Source organism: Lonchura striata, chromosome Z (assembly GCF_050655825.1).
Source record: "Lonchura striata isolate lonStrDom1 chromosome Z, ASM5065582v1, whole genome shotgun sequence".
NCBI classification, from domain to species: Eukaryota; Metazoa; Chordata; class Aves; order Passeriformes; family Estrildidae; genus Lonchura; species Lonchura striata.
In genome coordinates this window covers 25,615,372-25,637,827 of record NC_140740.1, presented here as the reverse complement: position 1 = coordinate 25,637,827, position 22,456 = coordinate 25,615,372, and the positions used below count along the sequence as shown (strand labels likewise).

At 35.6% G+C, this 22,456-nt stretch overlaps 1 protein-coding gene across 7 annotated transcripts in view; it reads right to left on the bottom strand.

Annotated features, from left to right (window-relative positions):
• Positions 1 to 22,456, bottom strand: part of PTBP3 (polypyrimidine tract binding protein 3) — a 51,102-nt gene that overhangs the window by 9,341 nt on the left and 19,305 nt on the right. For 3 of the 7 annotated variants that reach the window (XM_021525027.4, XM_085567148.1, XM_077790080.2), the window contains exons 3-13: positions 20,411 to 20,482; positions 17,696 to 17,859; positions 16,687 to 16,833; positions 13,622 to 13,786; positions 10,142 to 10,252; positions 7,975 to 8,143; positions 4,911 to 4,988; positions 4,130 to 4,260; positions 1,648 to 1,681; positions 923 to 1,015; positions 158 to 374 (exon numbers count right to left, since the gene is read on the bottom strand). In XM_021525027.4, the coding sequence (XP_021380702.1) occupies positions 158 to 374; positions 923 to 1,015; positions 1,648 to 1,681; positions 4,130 to 4,260; positions 4,911 to 4,988; positions 7,975 to 8,143; positions 10,142 to 10,252; positions 13,622 to 13,786; positions 16,687 to 16,833; positions 17,696 to 17,859; positions 20,411 to 20,435 (1,334 nt within the window). In that variant the 5' untranslated portion in view covers positions 20,436 to 20,482. The remainder of the gene's footprint in view (positions 1 to 157; positions 375 to 922; positions 1,016 to 1,647; positions 1,682 to 4,129; positions 4,261 to 4,910; positions 4,989 to 7,974; positions 8,144 to 10,141; positions 10,253 to 13,621; positions 13,787 to 16,686; positions 16,834 to 17,695; positions 17,860 to 20,410; positions 20,483 to 22,456) is intronic. The other 4 variants (XM_085567150.1, XM_085567151.1, XM_077790082.2 and 1 more) reach the window with 3 other exon arrangements.

Genomic DNA, 22,456 nt, shown 5'->3' with positions numbered 1-22,456 from the left:
TTATTTATTGTTAATTACATGAACTACAGAATTGCACACAGCAGAATGAACTGTAAAAGGCCAAGGAAAGAAAACCAAAACTTATGTTAGACTTTTTAACTTGACAACATCACGTAAAAAACATCTTTGCAAGATGATGAGACATGCAGATACTCACGGGATGTTGGACAGATGCAAGGTTGCAGATGGAGGAAAGATATTTTGGAAATTCTTAGAGCAGGGATTCTTAAAGCGATGTAAAGGGCTATTGCTATAGTCCTTTGTCAGACCTTTGTCCTCTTGTCCCTCACGAGGAAGTTGAATTGTCTGATATTTTGAAAGAGTGGCATGCATGACCCTTCCATAAAGCCTCTGTCCATTCAAGTAGTTGATAGCTAACCAGTGGAAATGTAATTTGAACTAATTAATGGAGGGGAATTAATGGAGGGGAAGAAAATATTTTGAATACTAATACTGTTGTCTACTTACTGTCAGATTTCACATTCTAAATTTAAACTGCAATTTCCACATCTACCAGGTGGGTTAGGTCACAACATTACATTTTAAAAAGGTACAGGATATAATATAATCTCCAGTTCAAATGCCAAAAAATTGCAAAACAGCACTGCAGTACAGATCAGTTGATCTGTTGATCATTCTTAAATAGGTTGGTGTAAGATAAATTACAGGAAAATAATATAATGTATTATTTAAATTAATGACAGGAGAGTTCTATATTTTAATTCTATCATTTACTAGATTGCGATTCATAGGACTATTTTTTAAACCACTAGGAGTATTATCAAAGTTTTATGCAGCATGTAGTAATGCAGCATAATGATGAATTTTATATGTTTATGCTTGTCACTGACAGATAAAAAACTCCTCCTTTATGTTAAACTCATGTTACCTTGAAGCATAACTGTGCCTTAAAATTCTATACCTAATTGAGCTTGGGTTGCATCTGCCATCTGAACCAAAGCTATTCCTCTTTTCTTAAACATGATTTTCACACGATGCACATCACCATACACACCTGCAGAAATCCAGAAAGGAAATTTTTTCAGAGTACTACTATGAAAAGCACAAGGCCAAGTCTGTTTCTTTTGACTAACATTTGTGTTACAAAGAATAACACCCCATTAAACAGGTTGGTTAAAGTATTAGTATAAAAAGAGTTTTAAAGTTTATTTATTATATTCTGGGGCTCATAAGTGGAGGAAAACTTCCCAGATCCCAGTCATACTACTGCATGATTATGTTCAGTTTTTAAATAGTGCAATCGTTGACCAAGTCTTCTTACCCGAGGCATACTAAAATATTACTCTACCCAAAACTGTCCCCTGCAACTAATGTATGAGCCAATTCTGTACAGCTCTTCCTCTCACACAACCTCTGGTTTTTCATCTTACTTTGCTTTCCCATTTTTTGTAGTAAACAAATTGGACCACACACCAAAATTCTTCTGACACTAACTGTTTTGCCATTTTGTATCTGTGGCTTTTGAATAATGACTCAACTTACTGCCATTCTAAAACCAGTGCATTCTCTCAGTGCATTTCCTGGACATGCACAGAGCAATGCAGTTTGAATTAACCAGCATGGGTCAGATAAATAAAAATAACCACTAGCCCTGTGGTTTGTCAAGGTATATTTGACATATCTTACCAAACAGGATGAAAAGTCCATAAGGTGTGATGGCCTGTTTAAATGATAAAATGAGTACATTATTTCTAAAGCCATGCAAATGAAGACATCTATTCTATAAGTGCATGGTAAACAAAAAGAATGGAAGAGATGCTGCATACTAATACATAACACCTGTCTCTCCAGAAGCTATTCCCTGGAATAATCAGTGTATGGCACTCTTGTTAATACACATTTGCTATCCACATATAAAATATGTAAACAAACAAACACTTCAGCTCATGCATTTTTGTCACTCAAGACTCATTCTGTCATGCTGCAGAAGCTATTAATTTTAAGGAGCTTTGTTATCCTTATCCTTTTTAAGCTACCTGCTCATTCCATGAAAAGAATGAAAAATGTTTGTTAAATTGAAAATAAAGCATTAAAGAATTCCTTTGCATATTGTAAACAACAGACAATACCAACAAAACTAAAACCAGTTGCTTCAAAATGTGTTTGCTTTGTCTTCAATTTTGTCCCCATTTCTCTATATGGCCATGACATTCTAAAGGGAGACAGAGAATTTAATTGTTTATGTATGAAGCATACAGAAAATAGTGTTTAAATTGTATTCAATTAGAAGCTGTGAACAGAAAGGCAAATATTGAAAGAAACTTCTCTTCAGTGATTCTCAAAACAAATCTTGTGTGCCAAATACCAAATAAGATAATTTAAATCTAATGCAGACAAATTTTTTCAGCTGAGGCAAAGCTTTTGCCAGTAATGAGCTCTAAAAATATCTGCATATCAGAAGCACTACTCACACTCTCTAGTCCTATTCCTTCTTAACTCAACTTCTCAAATGGGTACTTAACATACCTAAATTATTCAAAACTATAAGATATTGCAGCCTAAGTGTACAGCCATACCCATTTATCATCAGCATTTAGTGGTAGAGAACAATTACTATCAATGTAAAATCTAAAGAGTTTATTTTCTAGTAGAAATATTTAAATTCAGGATGGATACTTCTGTTCTTAATTTTTTTTTTTTTAATTCAAATGAGACTGAAGTATTTTTACTTAGAAAAAAAGGGGGGGGAGGGGAGGAGAATGAAAGACAAAACCAGATAATTTAAAATTCATGAAGGAATGTTAAAATGCACACTGAAAACTTGCAACAGGAGAGAAATATGAACTGAAATAAGGTCAACCAGATTTTCTATACAGAGAAAAAGGAGTGACAGGGGTCAGACAACCAATACTGAAGAACAAGTGCTACAGAACTGCCAAAAAATATATTACCAATAATTAATGCTATAGTACATTCTTATTTTTATCCTTTTAAGAAGTTGAACATTACTTAATACATTAATATTGTATCATGCATTACAGCACTAAGTTCTACATAAATTCTTAGCTATGATTGATACTATGCAAAGCATCAGTGTCCTAAAAAGAGCTCTGACCTATGCTTCACATATGCTTATTTTTAAGAGGCACGCTCCTTTCAGATTCAGAAAATAATCTTAAATAGTCAGCTGCAGAAAGCAGATCTGAAGCCATCATCAGAAACTCTGATATACTGTAAAATCAAAGAAAAAGTAACTTGTCTCACAGCCCTATCTACAGCTGGGTTTTTGATGCTTACTGTGAATTCGACTGTTAGTGCAAAACCAGAAATAGAAAAATTACTTAAAGAAACTGGTTAATTGATTTTTAAACCTCAGAATATGAAGGTAACTTCAAGTTTGCCAACAACACCTGAAGTTTTACAGTTAAGTAAATGTATGGAGTGTGTGCAACAAAAATTTTACATTGCTGCAATAGGACTGCTTATCAACAGTCAAAAAGAATTGTGTTTTAAGTCATGGTCCTAGTAAAGCTTGATTTTAATTTTTAAGAAGATGTGTATTGCTTTTACTTAAGAACTGATCAGTGTTTGAATAACATGAGGGAGATTACAGACTAGCCTATGTAATTTCCACTACAAAAATAACTTTCCAAGTTGTCCTTGGTAACTTTACTGCCACTATATGAAAAAGCATCTATATGGTACTATGAAAAGTGAACATGGGTAGCTATTAACTTTTTAAAATAAAAGTAGAGTGATGTCAATAACATAATGTACATGCATTCTTTTTCTTCAATCTCAAAAGAGTTGCAAAACTAGAAAGATCCTACACATGTTTAGAAAGGTACTTGATTTGGCATGCTTTTATTTCCTTTTCTGTTTCCTCCTTTCCTTTTAATTCCTTGTTTTTTAACCAATGTAAGGAAAAATCCTTTGCCTTTGTTAAAGATAAAAAAGCACATGGAGGAGTCATACTAACAGAGATGTCAGTAAATTATCATATGTATAGTTTTTAAATATTGCCAACTACCTAAAACAAGTATAGATCTGTCCTGTTTTTTGTATTATCATCATAGAAAATTTCTCTTACTCCTTCAGCTAATGCCAGTTTGCAAGAATTCTGGTAGTTGGTACAAGGTGACACATCAGTTCCACCAATCAAACTTACTTCAGGGTTGAGGTTGCTGACTAGTAAAACAGAGTTTCCTGGAATATCAGGAATAGTCATGTGTCCAGGTGCTGCTGATGTAGTGACCATGAGAGGACCAAGTGCTCCAGGAACAGGCAGAACAGAAGGACCTGGAAAGGTATAAATAGCATCACTTGACAATATCTCAAAGTGGATAAGGAAGAATACACAAGCAGGTTGTATTTGGCAAAAACATCAATATCCAATTTTAAATGCTTATAAGAAATTTATTTATTACTAGTATCTGACCAATAAAGCAGGAAGCACCTCCCTTTCAGAGAAAAAAGAAATATTCAGCTACACAAATAGATCCAAACAAACGGGGACATAAATTGCAGCCCAAGAAAGAAAAAAAAAAATTCAGCACACAAGTTTATCCTCTGCTAGAAAGAGAAAGATGACAGTCTAAAAAACTATTTCTCACTTGATAGCCAGAAAAGCAGAGTTCCCTCAATTTGATTTGATTGTCATAGCAGTTTTATGATTCTGAGAAACAATAAATGCTTAATTCCTTCTCTTGCAGGTAATCTTTATCATGGCATTTAGGTTCTTTGCTTATTGAATGATAAATTATATCAGGATATAGTTTTTATTACAGGAACTTATTTTATTGAGTATTTATATAAGAAAGAATTACAATCACTCAAATTAATACTGTGTTCTGATTGCTATATTTTAAAACAAATGGCTCTGAATAGATGCATTCTGACGGGTCACTAGCCGTAACTACAAACAGCACATTTTTAGAAAACAAACTTACCTGCTCCCTGAGGAAAGCCCAAGGCTGGGGCAAACCCAGGAGGCCCTGTATATGATGGAAATATGGTATTTTGGGTGGCTAGAGAGAACAGACAGATTTTTTTAAAGCAGATTTTTAAAGTTTTAGGAAACAGAAGAGGTTTCAGCAATGAGAATCAGCTACCAGTGTTGCTATTTTAACTTTATACAGGATTCCAGATGTTTATAAAACTTCTGGGTTAAAACACTCATTGAAATCCAAGATTCTATGTTTTACAAAGACAATGTTCAGCCACTTTTGAAAGCAAATAGTCTGGTCAGCCTCAACATTCCTCTCTAAAATGAAGTCAGGGCAAAATGTAAAATAGAGAAGTTTGAATAGGAAAGCACAGCAGAAACTAGTATCCATTAAAGCCTGTTTTCAGTGGTTTCTGTTCACACAGTGGACATATATTCCAGAAATTTTCTGCAAGTAAATACAGTCAAAGGTGTTTTGCAATGATGAGATAGAACTCCTGAATACTAAGATCAGTACAAGCTAAACAATATAAACTACAACTAATCTCTGAATTTTACTAGCATCTGAAATGCATAAAGCATACATATTCTGCTTTTTACGGAGATGGACTTTTCCAGTGTTTGTAACTTAATAAACAAAAAAATCAGTGTTTTTTATAGCTCCCCTGGAAATCATTAATCCCCTGGAAACAAGATTTGGAATAGCAACATATGGAGAGTCCCAGCATCAAAGATAGCTCAGTAATTTCCACATTAGTTTGTGCAGTCAAGTGCTACCCAGGGTAGCACACAAAGCTGTGTTCCAAGCAGTTAGATACAAGCTTGAGTGGTGGATTCATTCATATGTAAGGACAAGTCAAATTTAATTTTTTTCAAATGGAGCATGTATAATTAGAAGGCATACTACAAGTAATATCTGGTAATATGTCTGTTGTAGTACTCGGACCTCCACATGACTGACTAAAATAGAGCTACTAATAAATGGTTATCAATAGGGATAATACAATACCGAAAGAATTACTTGATTAATTATTATGAATTACAAAAAGAAATGTAACAGACACTACAGATCAAGTATTCATATACTGAATCACATTACACCTCCTCTTATGTGTGGCAAAAAAAAGTAACTTTCATACAAAAGAACTGAACAGATTTATCACACCAAAGCAAGTAAATAAATTTTTGAAATTATACGGACAAGTTCTAGTAATATATCCGATTATTAATCACTTATTCACCATCCAAGAATGGTAATGGAAATAATAATGAAGAAATAGATGCTGCCAAATAAGACCTGGATGTTGCATGCTGATACCAAAATCAGGAATGTAAAAATTGTCAAACTCAGCTAATGCAGGAAGACCTGGAATTCTTTGTTGCCTTTTTTTTTTTTAAATTCATTTGCTTCATAGCTATCAGCCTAGCTTTCTAAGCAAGCCAATTCATGTATTTCTGCTCACTGAATGCAAGAACTCTTTAAATGCAAAATATGCACAAAATCTGTTTATAGTGCAGCATCTTTTCCAAAAAAAGCAGAAGAAAATTAAAGAAAAAGAAGAAAAACAAGTTCCAAGAACAGTTTAGTTTTGCTATTAAGATAACATCAAGTCTACAATAAGAAACAGATATATTATTCTGAAAGTTACCAGCTTTGTCATATAATTATGCATCAAAACTACATTCAATAGTAATAAGAAGTAGTAAAAGTACTCACATGACTTAGAACATCTTTTCTTCATGTTCTGTAACTAAGCTTCTCAGAACATGCCAATGACAATATGTGCATATTGACATCTGACAGAAAGGCTAGGAAGCACACTTCTCTCCATCTATAGCTATTTTTATTGGGTTTTTTTAAACAAATGTGCAGCTGCTTTCTATGAATGTACTACAGACTAATTTTGGTACAGACATCAGACTATTCCAGCACTTCTTACTCTTACAATAAAACAAAACAAGGCTCCTAGCAATGAGAAGCCTGGAAGAGTGAGGGGGAAGACAGGGAGAAGTGTTGCATAGTTATTTCTGCCCTACAAGCAAACACAGAAATAAACTACTCTAATTGTATTTTTCCCTTCCACTGACATTTCATATAGTGCAAGTCCAATTAGTTAGAATATATTAGACTTGTAACAGTACATTTCTATAATGCTGTATGGCAAATTCCACCACCCTCCTCTGCCCCACACTGTAATGATGTTTGTCCAATACATAAAGATCCAAGGCCTGTGTTTAAGGGAAGCAGTAAAGACAAAAATCAAGAAAGTGAGTTAAACTCACTTTCTAATTCTAATCTAAGTTAACTCAAGTATCTAAAAATCAAACTAAACCCAGTATTTGCCCTAGCTGTCACAGAAATGTAAAGGAAAATAGGGAATTATTCTCCCACATTTTTTAATGTGATAATCAATTGGACAGCACTTAATACCTATTCAACAGCTAAGACAGTTCTTAGCCATGTATTATTGCTAATGGTTGTCATTACAGAGAGAGAAAAATAGCTAAAATTGCTCAAATTGAGTTGTGAGCATTTCTCCAGTGTCACTTCAAGCAGACTGTCTCCTATATGCCAAAGTGTCTTCCAAAATTTAAGAAAATTTCTTACATTTTGTATTTTAAAAGATGAGTATAGACATATATAGATAAGTATAGAATTTTGGATTTTCATAGTTTTGTTTCTTGCAGCACTCATTTATTCTAAAATATCAACAAATAAGAGCAAATACCCTTAAAACACTTATTTTAAAGTAGCCATAGGCAGCCAGTGTCAACTTCTGATATGAAGTATTTACTACATTACCTGTACCAATGATACAATTTCACAGCATTTTAGTAGTATTTTGTAGCTCTTTTACAACACTTTAAAACTTGCCCACTAGTATTCCTCACGTTATTGTTTCAGATATTCATTTACCATGACTTGGACTTCATGCTTTCCATATGAGTTTTACTGGACATAGCAAACAAAAATGTACCTCTCTATGAACTTGATATGATACCAAAGCATAAATGTGACATAAAAATTATCATCTCAGTATGTAGCACTAGAAGTGAAGGCTTCTTACCAAAGGGTATGGATGTCTCCACAGTTCGTTGGCCATCACCAAAAGGAAGGTCAATGCGAGTGAAATCTCTGCTTTTGTCATTGTTGTACTTCACTGTTAGGTTAGCTAACTTGGAGAACTCAATACGCAGAGTGCAGCACCCAGTATAGATACAATGGCCATCCAGAGACTGAAGAAAAATAATTACATTTTCAGAGATAAAATACATAATGGCAGCCATCATTTTAAGTTTTTATTATTATTGCAGCCTTTCAGTACTTGAAGGTGGCCTATAAGAAAGATCAGGACAGATCTTTTAGTAGGGCAGGCTGCTATAGGACAAGGCGTAATAGTTTTAAACTGGGAGGGTTGATTTGGATTAGCTGTATGGAAGAAGTTTTTTTACAATGAGTTGTAATGTTTCTGGACGGGGCTCTGAGCAACCTGATCTCATTAAGATGACCCTGCTCACTCCAGGGGATTGGACTGGATGACCTTTAAGGGTTGCTTCCAACCCAAACCACTCCAACATTATAAAGTTTTCACCTTGCAACTGAACCCAAACAGTAATTCACCTTCTGGTATTAAGCTCTCTTTCCAAACACCAAGTAGACAATTATGCTGCCATTATCCTTACCTAAACCTCTGGTGTAGTCCACTAGTTAGTATTATATCATCTTATGCCAACCCAACTGGACAAAACACAGCTTTAAACATGACTTGACTTCTTAATGTCTCTAATCTTACTTCTCTCCCACTCAACACACAGTATCAGATGGTAACAGGAATACTAATTTGGAAATTTTAACTCTATGAACTGACCCTTACATGAGGGACTCTATTGTAGGATCTGAAGCACAAGTCCCATGAGGAGTGCTGGAGGGGCTGTCTGCCCTGAGGAAAAGGAGATTTAGGAGAGACCTTACTACAATTGCCTGAAAGGAAGCTGTAGCAAGGTAGGAGTCAGTCTCTTCTCCCATGAAACAAATTACATGACAAGGGGAAATGGGCTCAAGTTCTGCAAGGGGAGTTTAGACTGGATATTATGAAAAATTTTTTCATCAAAAGTGTTATCAGGCATTGGAACAGACAAGTGGTGGAGTCACTATCCCTGGAGTGCAGATGCGCAGATGTTGTGCTTCAGGACATGGTACAGAAGTGAGCTTGGGAGCATTAGGTTTATCATTGGACTCAATGACCTTAAGGGTCTTTTCCAATGTAAGCCCCAGACCTAGGCATAACTTCAAATGAAACAACAGAGCAGATGGATCCTGTGCCCAAGAATACCCAGAAGTAGTGCATAATTGTTGTAGGTGATGCCCTGCCACAGTGAACAGAGACACCCATGTGCTGACCTGACTATTGGTCTAAAAAGGTCTCCAGCCTACCTCTCTGGGACTTGAATCACAGGTGTCACGAAACAATTGCTAAAGCTTTTCTACACATCTGACTATGTATTACCTCCTGCTCCCTTTCTATGAGAACTAAAGATGACTTGGATGAAAGGGCAGAGGCCTCCTCAGCAATTTCACTGACCACACAAAGCTGGGAGGAGCAGCTGACACCCCAGAGGGCTGTGCAGCCCTTCAGAAGGACCTCGACAGCCTGGAGAGACGGGCACAGAGGAACCTTCTGAAATTCAGCAAAGGCAAATGCAAATTGCAGACTAGGGCCTGATCTGCTGGAAAGCAGCTCTACAAAGAATGTGTATTTTTGTGGACCACAAGATGCTGTGAGCCAGCAATCTGTCCTTGTGGCCAAGGCCAATGGCATCCTGTGTTGTATTATGAAGAGCAGGGCCAGCAGGTCAAAGAGGTGATCCTGCCCCGCTACTCAGCACTGGCGAGGCCACATTTGGACTGCTGTGTTAAATTGTAGGCTCCTCAGCCCAAAAGAGACATGGAGCTCTTGGAAGGGGTCAGTGCAGACTTACAAAGATGATTAAGCAATTGGAGCATCTCTTTCACAAGTAAAAGTGGAAGGAGCTGGGCCTGTTCAGCCTCGAGAAGGCTGAGAGGAAATATTAACTAAAGAGAGATGTCAAAGTTATTCATGTGCAGCAAGAGTGTTAGAATGGTGAAAAAATCACAAAGTTAACAGTCAAAACATTCCTAATGCTTCCCCTGTCCCTTAGCAAGGAAAACCCCCCAACAAACAAGCAAAATCAAGCTGAATACACTATACTTACCATTTTTGCATAATATGCATTCATTGCATCAGAATATTGGAGCAGAGATTGAAATTGATTGTTCTTATGGAACATGATAATCCTCAAGACAAAGCCAAATTTAGAGAAAATCTGTTAGGGAAAAAACATGGCCTTTAAGAAGCAGTGAGTAATTAATGCATACTAAAAATTAGCATTTAATATTCCAAATAAATTTTTGAAAAATATATCAGTTTTGAGAGCTGATCAAAAATTGTGTGAACTCAGAATTTTGTTTCAGGTAAAAAAATAATTAGAGAAAGGCTACAAAAGATGGGAAGAAGGATAAAATTTCCTTAAAGAATTAGCAATGTCTAATCAACTAAACAGAAAAGGACAGTCCAAACAAGCATTTGTCAAGTGTCTGCAGATAAATTGTGGATAACTCAAATCTGAGCTGAGGTTTGAGAAATGGACTTTGCAAGTCATAGAATCACAGAACACATTGAGTTGGAAGGGATCCACAAGGATCATTGAGTCTAGTTCCCAGCTCTGCACAGGACACCCCAAGAGTCACACCATGTGCCTGAGAGCATTGTCCAAAGGCTTCTGGAACTCTGTCAATCTTGGTGCTGTGATCACTTCCCTGAAGAGCCTGTTCCAGAGCCCAACACCCTCTGGATGAAAAACCTTTTCCAATCCAACTGAACATTTCCCAACTCAGTTTCATTCTATTTCCTCAAGTCTTGTCACTGGTCACAACACTGAAGAGATCACTACCTGTGCCTCCCATTTCCCCTCTGAAGAAGCTGTAACTGCAAGGATGTCTCCTCTTAATCTCCTCCAGGCTGAACAGACCAAGTGCCCTCAGCACTTCCCACAAGGACTCCCCTCCAGACCTTGTACACTGCTGATATTCAAGTTGCTATTGAACAGAATGTGCAGGTCCCTCTCCACAGAGCTGCTCTCCAGCCTCTCATTCTCTAGCTTATATGCATCCCCCTTCCTTGTTCCAAGCTAGTTCAAAGCAAGCCCCACTACTTCCTACACTAGAACCCTTTTTCCCCTCTGAGAAAGGTACATCACATCAGGTGTCAGTGGAACAGGTGTTGAATAGATTATCCCATGGTCAAAAACCCCAGAATTTATTCAAGTACACAACAGAGCCACGTGTTGACCTGATGAATCTATTTCTATCAATATTATTCCTTGTTACTGGAAGTCAGTTGAGATGGGAACTGCAAACTGCATGTCAAGATATCCACTTTTATGTTCTCTACATTAGACAAATTCTGCAAGTCTGTTGAATAAAATACAACTTAAATAACTGATGTGCTTATTAAGACCCACCGCTTAAAGAGAAAACAACCAGGAAAGAAGCAAGACAAAGACCAAGATTTGAACCTACCCCTATACTTTATACTTAAATGGTATTTGCTTTATTGCAAACATAAGCATTGCAGAAATACTTTTAAAGGCTGAATTTAAATATATATACATTCAAAATGAGAGTGCGCATTACATGAAGGTGTTTAAACAAAAACAATGCCACAAAGAGCGAGGACAAAAGTAAAGCTAGGACATATCATGCAGTAAAGGAAAAAAGTGTCCAGTCAAAGAGGAAAGGTGCATTTGAGAAATACTATTAGTTTTCAAACAAACTGTCATAATCAATGCAAAGTCAAGAAAGCAGAAACCCCTGAGAAATATTAAACCTGCAATAGAGAGAAAGGTCTTAGATTAGTATAATCTCTTGCCAGCCTCTTAGGCCTAGAATCAGTGATCCAAGACTAATGTACCAACCATACAACACTAATGTACCAACAAAAACCTTTTCACAGCAATTTTAATTTAGTCTTTGAGTTCCTGTTCATAAAACACTTCCTCTTAAAGAATGCCTAAATACAGCTTCTCAACATATGCTTTTCCATGTTTATCCAGAAAACTTAATAGACCTTTTTAAGGTAATGAAATTTAATGTACTCCTTTCTGTTTGATTTTAAACCTAAGCACACTGTATATATCAACTTTGTTTCTACAAAGATAACACTGAATTTTCAGCTTCTTATGATATTTTAAGGTGAATTGTGGTTAAAAAAAAAGTAAATTTTTTGACAGGCAAGACAACTTACAAAATGCAATCCAAGTATGGGATGACAGCTTGACTACTAGTGTTCCATAAGATGCTATATTTGTCAGTGAAAATACTAATTTTCATTAACCTTACCACACAAAGTAAAAGTTAGATTGTAGCTATTGGGAACAAAGTGCTGCTTGAATTACAGGAGATGGTCCCCTGTTAAGAACTCCAAATAAGATCGCTTTTCAAATACTGCTAAATTTTCAAGACATACTGGGAAAGTAGTTAAGTGAGAGGAATTCAAATATTGAAAATATAGTTGTGCTGCACTGAAGTAGACCAAAATCAAATGAAAGTAAATTAATATGAATTTCCTCTTTGCTTTTGCATTCTTAGAACTGGTACTGCTCCCAGAATCACACTAGCTTGTTCTGAGGTTATTCTAAATGCAATAATAATCCTAACCAGCTGACGTAGTATTTGCACAGGTTCAGTAATGACTAAGTAACACTCAAAGACACATACAAAGGTTTAGATCCAAGCAGCAACTAATATGTACACTAGTTAATCAATATCATGGTAAGGAGATGCAGAGAAACAGAAATTTTAAGAGGTAAGAGGAAAACCATAGTGTTGCTAAAAACAACTATTGTTTAAGATCTTAACAGAGCAGGAAAAGAATCTTCCACAACTTCCTACAAAATCATCCCAGTTACTCTAAATTGCATTATTTAAGAAATTCATATGTGGGGCATGGTTCTTACTACATAAATTACAACTAATTAAAAAAATTTCAAGTATGAAAAACTTTGCAATATTTTCAAATATTTTGGACAAGAAGAAGTGGTCTTAAAGTTATTATTTTTAAACTTAGAGCTTTCAACAGCATAGCTCAAACACCTAGCAGAAGTTACAGTAATGTCTTTCATAACTACAGCCTACCATTATTCTAAGTTTTCAGAGGTAGACAAATGCCACTCTAAAGATGAACAATCAAAAACATTTATTTTGAACAAGCAATTTGCATATTACATCACTTGCACTGAGGCATAAAAATGAACATAAAACCCTAAATATAAAGCAAACTACATAGGTTACTCAGCAGAAAGAGTGCTAAAATATCAATTCACAAGTTCCTAACATTTTTTCACAAGCTCATAATGAAAACAGAATTAAGAGTTCAAGTTTGTTGCTGTTTCCACAGCAAGGAACTAAATGAGACAACATGAAAATCTGAGTACTGAAGCCCTGAATATCATTTACTGGAATATCATTTACATAAAACTATTTGAAACCTAGATCTCTGAATTCAGGAAATTATTTTAAAGAGACAGTCCTCAGTCAGAAGATTCAGGAACCACAAGTATTAAAAGAAATAAATTGATTTATTTACAGTAGAAACATTGGAACAGATTGCAACTTTTTCAAACAGTCCTCATTACCTGATACAGTATGTCCAAAGTGACAGGGTAAAAAACATTTTCAACAACGATTCGAAGAACAGAACCATGACGTGGAAGGGCCCCACATTCAGCAGCAAGAGCACTTGTAATATCCCGGTTTCTGTGCTGCACAGCATTCACACATTGCACTGCAGGTTGGGGTCTCTGAAATTCATAGCAGAGAGTACAGTTATTTTACATACAAATTATGCATACTGAAATAAAGTTCTCCTAAATAAAAAATAAGGTCCTAAAACCATTTTTCCTTCATATTATTGATTTAAATCCCATATTAATAAATAAATCATAACTCTTACTTTCTATGCTCCTTCCTTACAACTAGTCAGTGTAATTCACAGAATTACAACTAATTTTTTGTTAAACTGCTACTACTTTGTAACTATTTTTCTTTGATTCAGTAAGCTATTGTCATTCTAGATGTTTTTCCAGCAGTACTATAGATGGTAATATTGTAATATTGTGCATACAAACAACCAGTCAGCATACCAAAAACTATCTGCTCTGCTTTACTAGGATTTAATTCTAATCAGGAACTAAGATTTGGTTGGGATAAGCTTAAATCTGTACACCTTACTCTTCTTTCAGAACAAAGCCCTTAACCACAAAAAATAGGTTCAAATCTCACTCCTTAAACTAGACTTCTGTGATTACACAAGTCTCTTCACTTGTTTTCATTGATTTTCCCCGAAGAGGTCTTCATACCTCCTGTGAGTAGCAAGACTATGAAGACATGTAGTATTGTGGCTTAAAATCATGTCTCAGCTACACTATTTCTTTGGAAGATAGATTAAACAGGGCACATGGTACATGTTACCTAGTTTCAGAAAAACATAACCCTGCAAAATAATATGTACTTCAGGGCTCATCCTAGGGACTAGGATAGTAACAGTATTCAGCTGCTCTACTAGGGTCTCTTTAAAATTTAGATAAAACTCAAATATAAGTGCCAAACTGCTTATTTTTGAAAGTGGACAATGTTGTTACAGAAGGAAGCAAGTGCTATGTATCAAGTTGAAAATACTTAGAGACCCAAGGAATCTTATTTGCAAATATACATAATAGTTTTCCTGAGGCTGTTGTGCAAGCCACATCCTTAAAACAAAATTCTTGTCATTTGTTTTTGCAGATAACAAACCAATACAGCAATCTTAGATGAGGAAAGAGACAAATAGTATTTACCAGATTGAAAAGCTTTCAAGACTTGTGTGACTTTTGTGCCAGCACAAATGGATGATTTATGCCCAAATCACTACTGTCAACATTCTTACAGAGAAAAAAAAAAAAACATGATATACACATCACAGTATATAACTTATGTATCTAAATGGGAAGTCAATTGAAATTCATCCAGGAATCCAAAATCCAGTATTAACCCCTAGGGTACTCTGCCAGTGACTGGACCCCAGCCTTATGTCATTGGTCACAACCATTTTAGCCTTTCACATCACTTCACAGTTCACTTAACTAGACTGCGTTAATCACTTGGAACAAAACCGAAAGTCTTGCCAAAGATAAACAATATCCTCTTGCCTTGTCCACCAATCCAGACATCTCACCATAAAAGGCCATCACATTGGTCAGGCATAACATCCTTTTAAAAACCTATGCTTTTTTATGACTAACCACTTTCTTCTCCTTAGAATGTTTGGATATAGTTTCCAGAATGAGTTGCTCCATTCCTTATCCAGGGACCAAAGTCAGGTTGATCAAGCAGCGGATCCCCAGACCTTTCTTTTCATCTTCTAGGTTGTCCTGCCCTAAGATAGGAGATGGAAGGACTTTTTCTTTTCTAGTCCTCAGTAACTTTCTTCCAACTGCCATAACATTTTCAAGATTGTACACTGGTCTTGCAATGACATCAATCCACTTCCTCAGCATTCAAAAGTGTATCTCACTAGGGCCATAAACTTTTTGTTTATCAAATTAGTTTAAATGTTCTGTAGTGTGATTCTTCTCTACTTCCTTCATCAAGACTTTTCCACTGTTCTCATATGCTTGGTAAGACCAAGGCAAGTCTTTCCACCACACTGCCAAGAAGGCTCTCAGTAATTCAGCGTTTTCGATCTCTTTTGGCCCTGCCTTATTCAGCAGCAAACCTACATATTTTTTTAGAAAAAAGAAATCTTATTTCTACAGTTGATAAACCTCAAGGAACCAAACTTGCTGCTTTTCACAACTCTCATCAGAGACAACACCATGTGGCCTTTGACTTTCCTAACCATATCCCTGCATGTTTAAACAATGCTCGATAATCCTCCTGAGGTACCCGTTCATGATTCCAACTTTCCTATGCCTCTGTTTTATGTTTAAGCCCAATCAGGAGCTCCTTTTTCATAGAAGCAGTCCTCCTGCCACTTTTCCTTCATTTCATGGTCATTATGATGAACTACTTTTGAACTTGAGCTCCTTCACAATAATTTTATAGATTTTGAGAAGATCCTGTCTGTAAGAAGTTACTGAAATTATATAATATATATTAGAACTCGTCTACTGATATAGTGAAGAGCAGCCTGTTTATTTACTACTACTACTGTTGTGGTTTAACCCTCATATGCAGCAAAGTGCCACACAATGGCTCAGTCATTTTCCCTTAGCATAATGGGAGAGGGAATGGAAGTGTGGAAGTGAGAAAACTCATGGGTTCGTTTACAGACAGTTGAACAGGCAAAGCAATAGCTGCATGTGGAAGTAAGGCAAAACAGAGTGTTTAAACACCTCTCCCAATGGCAGAGAGGTGTTTAAACATTTCCAAGAAAGCAGGCATTTCATTGAGAGTAACAACTACTTGGAAAGAAAAAGTAATGAACATCCCTCCTTTGTCATCCTTCCCCCAGCTTTCTGTGCTGAGCCCAACATCATACAGGGTAGACATTCCTTGGGTCAGCTGGAATCAACTGTCCCAGTTGAGACCCTTTCCATCTTCTTGTGCACTATCACTTGCAGGGCAATGTGAGAAGCAGAAAACACCTTAATACTTTCTGTGTTAACACATGCATTCACAACTCATGCAATTATATCCTGTTAAATGGAAATATTGTACTTACAGCCTGATTATGTTGATTGTCAGTCCTAAGTTCTTTGTATTTGGAATACTGAATATAAACTGGCTGATGGTGGAGGTGAGGCGTAGCAGGAGCATAGTAGTTCACCATAGAAACAGCAGCATCTATGGAAGCCATTTCCAAAAATGCCTGCAACCAATACATAGCTGATTTCAATGCTGTTTTTGTTTACAGGAGAGAAAAGGCATCATTTTTTCTCAATTCCACTCTCACTAGAAAAAGATTATGTGAAAGTACAATACTGATTTACTCAGTATTAGAATGCATTTGTGTGTGCATTTTTAATTTTTATTCAATTTGTGGGTTTTCTTAGAAAGTCTTACATTGTAAGTACGCTATGTCATTTAAGAAGAGATGGAATAAGTATGATATATGGGAAGCAAAGCTGCTAAAAGCACTACATTGCTAATCAATTTGTTAAATTCCTGAAATCAAGCACTATTACTTAGGTAGTTAAAATGCATAGACTGAAAAAGCTGTAACAGAACATTAAAACATTCATTAGCTTATGCATTGTATTAATTCAGCTCAGTGCTCCAGACAATTTTTTGAATGAATGCTTACTATTTTTAGGATTTCTGTGTTTCTTCCTGACACAAACTACTCTGCCACATCCAACAGGATTAAACAGATGTCAAAAAATTACATGCATGTCAGTAACTTAAACAGGCAGGCTCTTTGAAGACATATGTCATCAACAGTGACAATGTAGTTCTTTATCATCTATATAGTCTCACATAAAGTGGATATAATGTCTAGCAATATTATTAAAGAATTTCTAGTTCATTACGTAATCCAAAAGCATATTAAAAACTTGAAATAAATTTCAAAATATCCTTTTGCATTTAAAAATATGAAAATCTTCCGCTATCAATTAAATATTTAGACATTTCATTGCAATAATTTCACTCAAGGTCAAGATCAAAATTGTCATAACATGAACCACATCTTCAGTCTTGCTCTTGTTATTGAAACATTGAAAACTACATACCTGACCTTTCCCTCTTAGCATCAAGAGATTGGTTACTTTGCCAAAGGGGAGACCTAATGAAACAACTTCTGCTCCAGTAACATCATCTGGAATTTGACGAATGTGAAGGACACGTGAAGGGGAACATGGCAGTCTTTTTCCTTTACTTTTTTTCTTCTCATGATCTAAAATATTTTAAGGAGGGAGACAGAGAAGTAAACAAGACAAATCCATTGCACAGTGTACATATCAAAGCCTAAAGGAGAGAAACTGCTGACTCCGCACTGACATTAACTTAGGTACTTAGTTCTTAAAACTCTAAGAAAGGATTTTTCATATCATACAAAAGGACAGTGTAAGAACATATAATCAGCTATTGCAAATCTTGATAGCAAGAGGAGAGTGGGGTATGTCTGGCTTTGTTTTGGACTTGTTTATTTTCTGAAGATTTGGTTTTGATTTGCTGCTGTTTTGGTTTTTTTAATGGGAGGTCAGTAACTTCTCCCCAAATGCCTACATAAGATATTTAAAAAATGTTAGTTGCACAAAAGAGGGGAAAGTCCCAATTGGGAGCTAATACATTAATTTTCCTTTTATCACCAACTTATCTTTCTGTGACTGAATTGCTAACTCAAGATTTTGGGTTTTTTGCTTTATTAAAGAAAGCCTGCTGATCCAAATTATTTTTAATTTTAAGAAGTCTTTGAAAAAGGTAGACAGCATGAAATCCATACAAACTTATATCTTCTACTTTGACATACTGCCAGAAGTTAGGCTTTTTTAAACATATGCCTATTTGGATCCTGTAAGGGACTGATTTGGATTGGTAAGTGACCAATGACTACATTTCAAGAACATTACTCACTATCCTTGAGAGCACTTTAAAGCAGAACACCATATCTGGAACAAGCATATTGTTCTAGAAGCAGTTGCAAAGGAGGCAAGAGAAATAACCTTAATAACTAATCTGTTGTATTTAGCCTTCCAAGGAGAAACACAAAAGATTGGGAAGAAATTTCTGTATGAGCTTTTTAAGAAATTTCAGATTTTGCTGTAAGTTTTGCATACAGTCTAAGGCTGAGAACTGGTTCACACAAGTCATTCTTCATAAGAATGTTTACAGAGGGTCATTTTATTACTGGAAACCTGTAAAATTTCAAGTTGGATGATCAAAGCTCCAAATATACCATACTTAACAATTCTCCCACCTCCAAAACTGAAAAGTCTGTTATGCATTGATTTTTCCATCAAGAAATTTTAAACAGTTTCATGTGCTCTGTATGCATTCAGAAAAATGTGAACTTTGAGACAAATGCGACCACATTAAACACATATTGGTACCCAATCACAACAGGACATATTACTAGTAAACTCTAACAACCTATTTTATTACTTTTCGGATCAAAATGGACAAGATATCACTGACTTAACATTAAGTCAAGGAATGCTTGACCAAAGAAAGCAGGAAATGAAGCCTAATAGGAATTTTGCCTTTAGTTTTATAAGAGAGAAGCAGTATCTTCTGGTGACAAAATGGAGCTAAGTGGCAAACTATTGACATGCTTCTTTTCTTGAGAAACTTCAGCTAAGTTACTAAATTGGCAATAGAAGCTAGCATATCTCAAATATAAAACCTCATTGTTTTTTAAACCTTGCTTCTTTCTCCAGCTGTGGTTTGATACCTATTTTGATGCAGAGTAATAACCATCTGTATCTTCCAACATCTAAATTTCAAAATTGATTCAACATTTCTTTAAAGCATGCCAAAGGTGATCACCTTTCTGAATTGTACTCTCAATTGAGTGAAAGTAAAAAATGCTTTCAGACAGACTAAAAGAAGCCTTATGGACAAAGTGAAAACTGGTTCATGATGTACAAAGGGAAGTTCAGTACCATCACAATTCATGGCTGGTACAAATGTATTCCCTGAGTAGCCTGAGGTAGAGAGGTATACATTTTAGATATGTGACCCATGAGACCAAAAAAAACCCCAAAACCCCAAACATAACAACAAAAAACAAGTCCTGCAGCTGGAGCAGCTGTATTGGGTAAAAAGATTAATTTCACAAGTGATCATATTTCATTTTAGATTTATATGATTATTAATGAGAATGCCTACTAATATATCCCAAAAACCTCTATATCATTTAGACATCTTGGATCAGTCATTGCACTGTTAATTAATAATATATATTACAGCTATTACATTGCTGAGCTATAAGCTATTTCAAGCCAAGCAGAAACATTTGGACATCACATTGAATTGATCAGCAGAAGTATAAACAACCTGACACTTGTAAGTCAAATAAATCAAAAAGAAAAATCTTCAAGTTAGCTCCTCAGACTCCTCCTTCTTCCCCACCAACCAAAAATATAGTAAGTCTTAGACACTTACCAAAAGGTGATCTGCTCTGTCCTTTGCCCTGACATAAAATAAACTATTTGGAAACCTCTGCTGACAGGCAATTGTGTATGTCATAATTTAGTTAATTTATTTGATGCAGTTACTTCACGCAACCATCAGTCATTAACACTCCATGTACACCTAATGCTAGAAGTAATATTAACAAAAGCAATACCAGCTTTCTCTTACTTTCAACTTCCTGTCTGATCTAAAACTACAGAAATACACTTACTACATCTTCCTCAACACACACACAAAACAAAGGGAAAAAAATTACACAGATAAAGAACAGTTGAAGAACTTTGATTTTTTTTTTTTTTTTTAATGTATACCTGTAGCTGGAGTAGAATTGCTCATGGTAGAAAGTCTGTAACTGACACCACAAGCAGCTTGTCAGGACCACACTAAAGAAATAAAAGACAAGATTACTAGTAAAAGCTGTTACAGAGAAAGCTCAATATAAAAGTACAACAACTCCCTTTATTTATTCTTCCCAAGAACACCTGCTTCCTATATACAATATCCACAACTGCCAGGTATTTATTTTTCAGGAAAAAAATGTCAACAACCTTTTTCCCATGTCTCAATAAATCAGCAAATTTAGCTGTGTTATACTTCATATTTAAATCTATCCCACTACAGTTCACTTTTTAAAATACCAAGAATAACAAATGCTTAAGAAATTAGCTTGCTGTAGGCATTGTGTCTGCAATACAACATTACTTCCACAAATGCACAGCCACACAGGTAAAGTCTGCATTTGCAACAGGACACAGGATATCTTGAGCAAAACTAATTTGTGACATATTTAAACACAACCATGGCACATTAAAAAAAATGGTTTCAGTACATTTTTTTAAAATATGACTTATCATCAAATTCTTAGGACAAAGATCAAAGTATTTGCTTAAAGAATGTTAACAACTTGAGGCTCTAACTACTGACAAAAAAGAGTTTGAGTACTACAGGTCTTTCATTCTAAAATCAGCATCTAGCTCCAGTTACACCCATTTACTCATTAACACTGCTGCAATATCCTGGCCAAGCATCAGATTCAAAATGCCAACAACAAGGTACCAGAACACCTCTGGAAGGCAGTTACATTTCCTGAAACTTTCAGCACTCTCTTCCATGAAAGCATTTTAATGAAACATAAAGAGCAAGGGAATGATTCTGCAACATGGAACAAATTAATTGAAACAGCTTATCATCACTTCCCATTGTCCTTGGTGCAGTATTCCCACACGTGCATGAACTGCTTATCTTGCATCAAGTCCAGTGCCCAAGAGATTCCTATGAGATTAATCAATTCTCCAGCCTACCAGCATTCTAAGCTGAGCTAGGTCAGTTATTCAGCTGAAAGAGACATTGAGAAGTGGCAGGATCCACTGCAAAGAAAGAGGTAAGGATAAGCCATCATGTTGGCTGGCATCGGCTGTAAAAACACTGCTCAGACTACTGTCTTATATGGGGTTTGTGCTAAAAGGAGCAATTAGGTTTTGCTCATTCTTGTTAATCATGTGTTCCTGCTGCTTCCCTAGTGTGGGAAAGTTATTCACAACAGAATACTGTGACTAGGCTAGGGTGCTTAAAAACCTTTCGGCCAAATTTAGCTGCTGGTGAAGGATCACAGGTGATAGTATGGATCGAAGAAAACATGAGTGTGTTCACTCCTCTCCAGCAACAGCAGAGACTTATTTTTAACCATGAAACTGCATCTTAACAGTATATTTAAATACAACATCTAATTGTGACAAATAGCAAAATATTTTTACATTAAGAGAACTAAAAAATATAAACCTTATATTTTAAAGAAATGTCAATTAAATGGTTACTAGATGTCATGCATATCACACTGTACTTGTCAGATACTAGAATGTAATTAACATGCAATAGTGATATTAGTTTTCACCTATTAGCACTACAATAAGTATACCAGCACTCAGGTATTGCACCTAATGAGCATATTTCAATTGTAAAATGCCTATCATATTAATTAAACAAAAGCTGTAAGTGCAGTAGGAAGTAGTAGAAAGTATTAATGATGGTCCTTTGTTACACCAAACCTTCCTTTTATGTACTAGAGGGCAGGAGGAAAAGCTGCAACTGACACAACTCCTGTTGTGGACGCTTTAATTTGGTTTTTAATATAGCATTTATTCAACAGAAGAAACCTCTGCATATTTCCAGAAGGCTGTGAAAAATGTGCTGTATTGTATGTCCAACATATATTCTTACAGTTTCATACATAATTTTATATACACTGGTTTTTAAAAAAAAACACTTCAGACATTTTCAGAGGAAAATATTTCCCAACCTCTTCCATTTTTAACACACATAAAAAGAAACATAATGCAGATGGCTGCAGTGACCTGTTT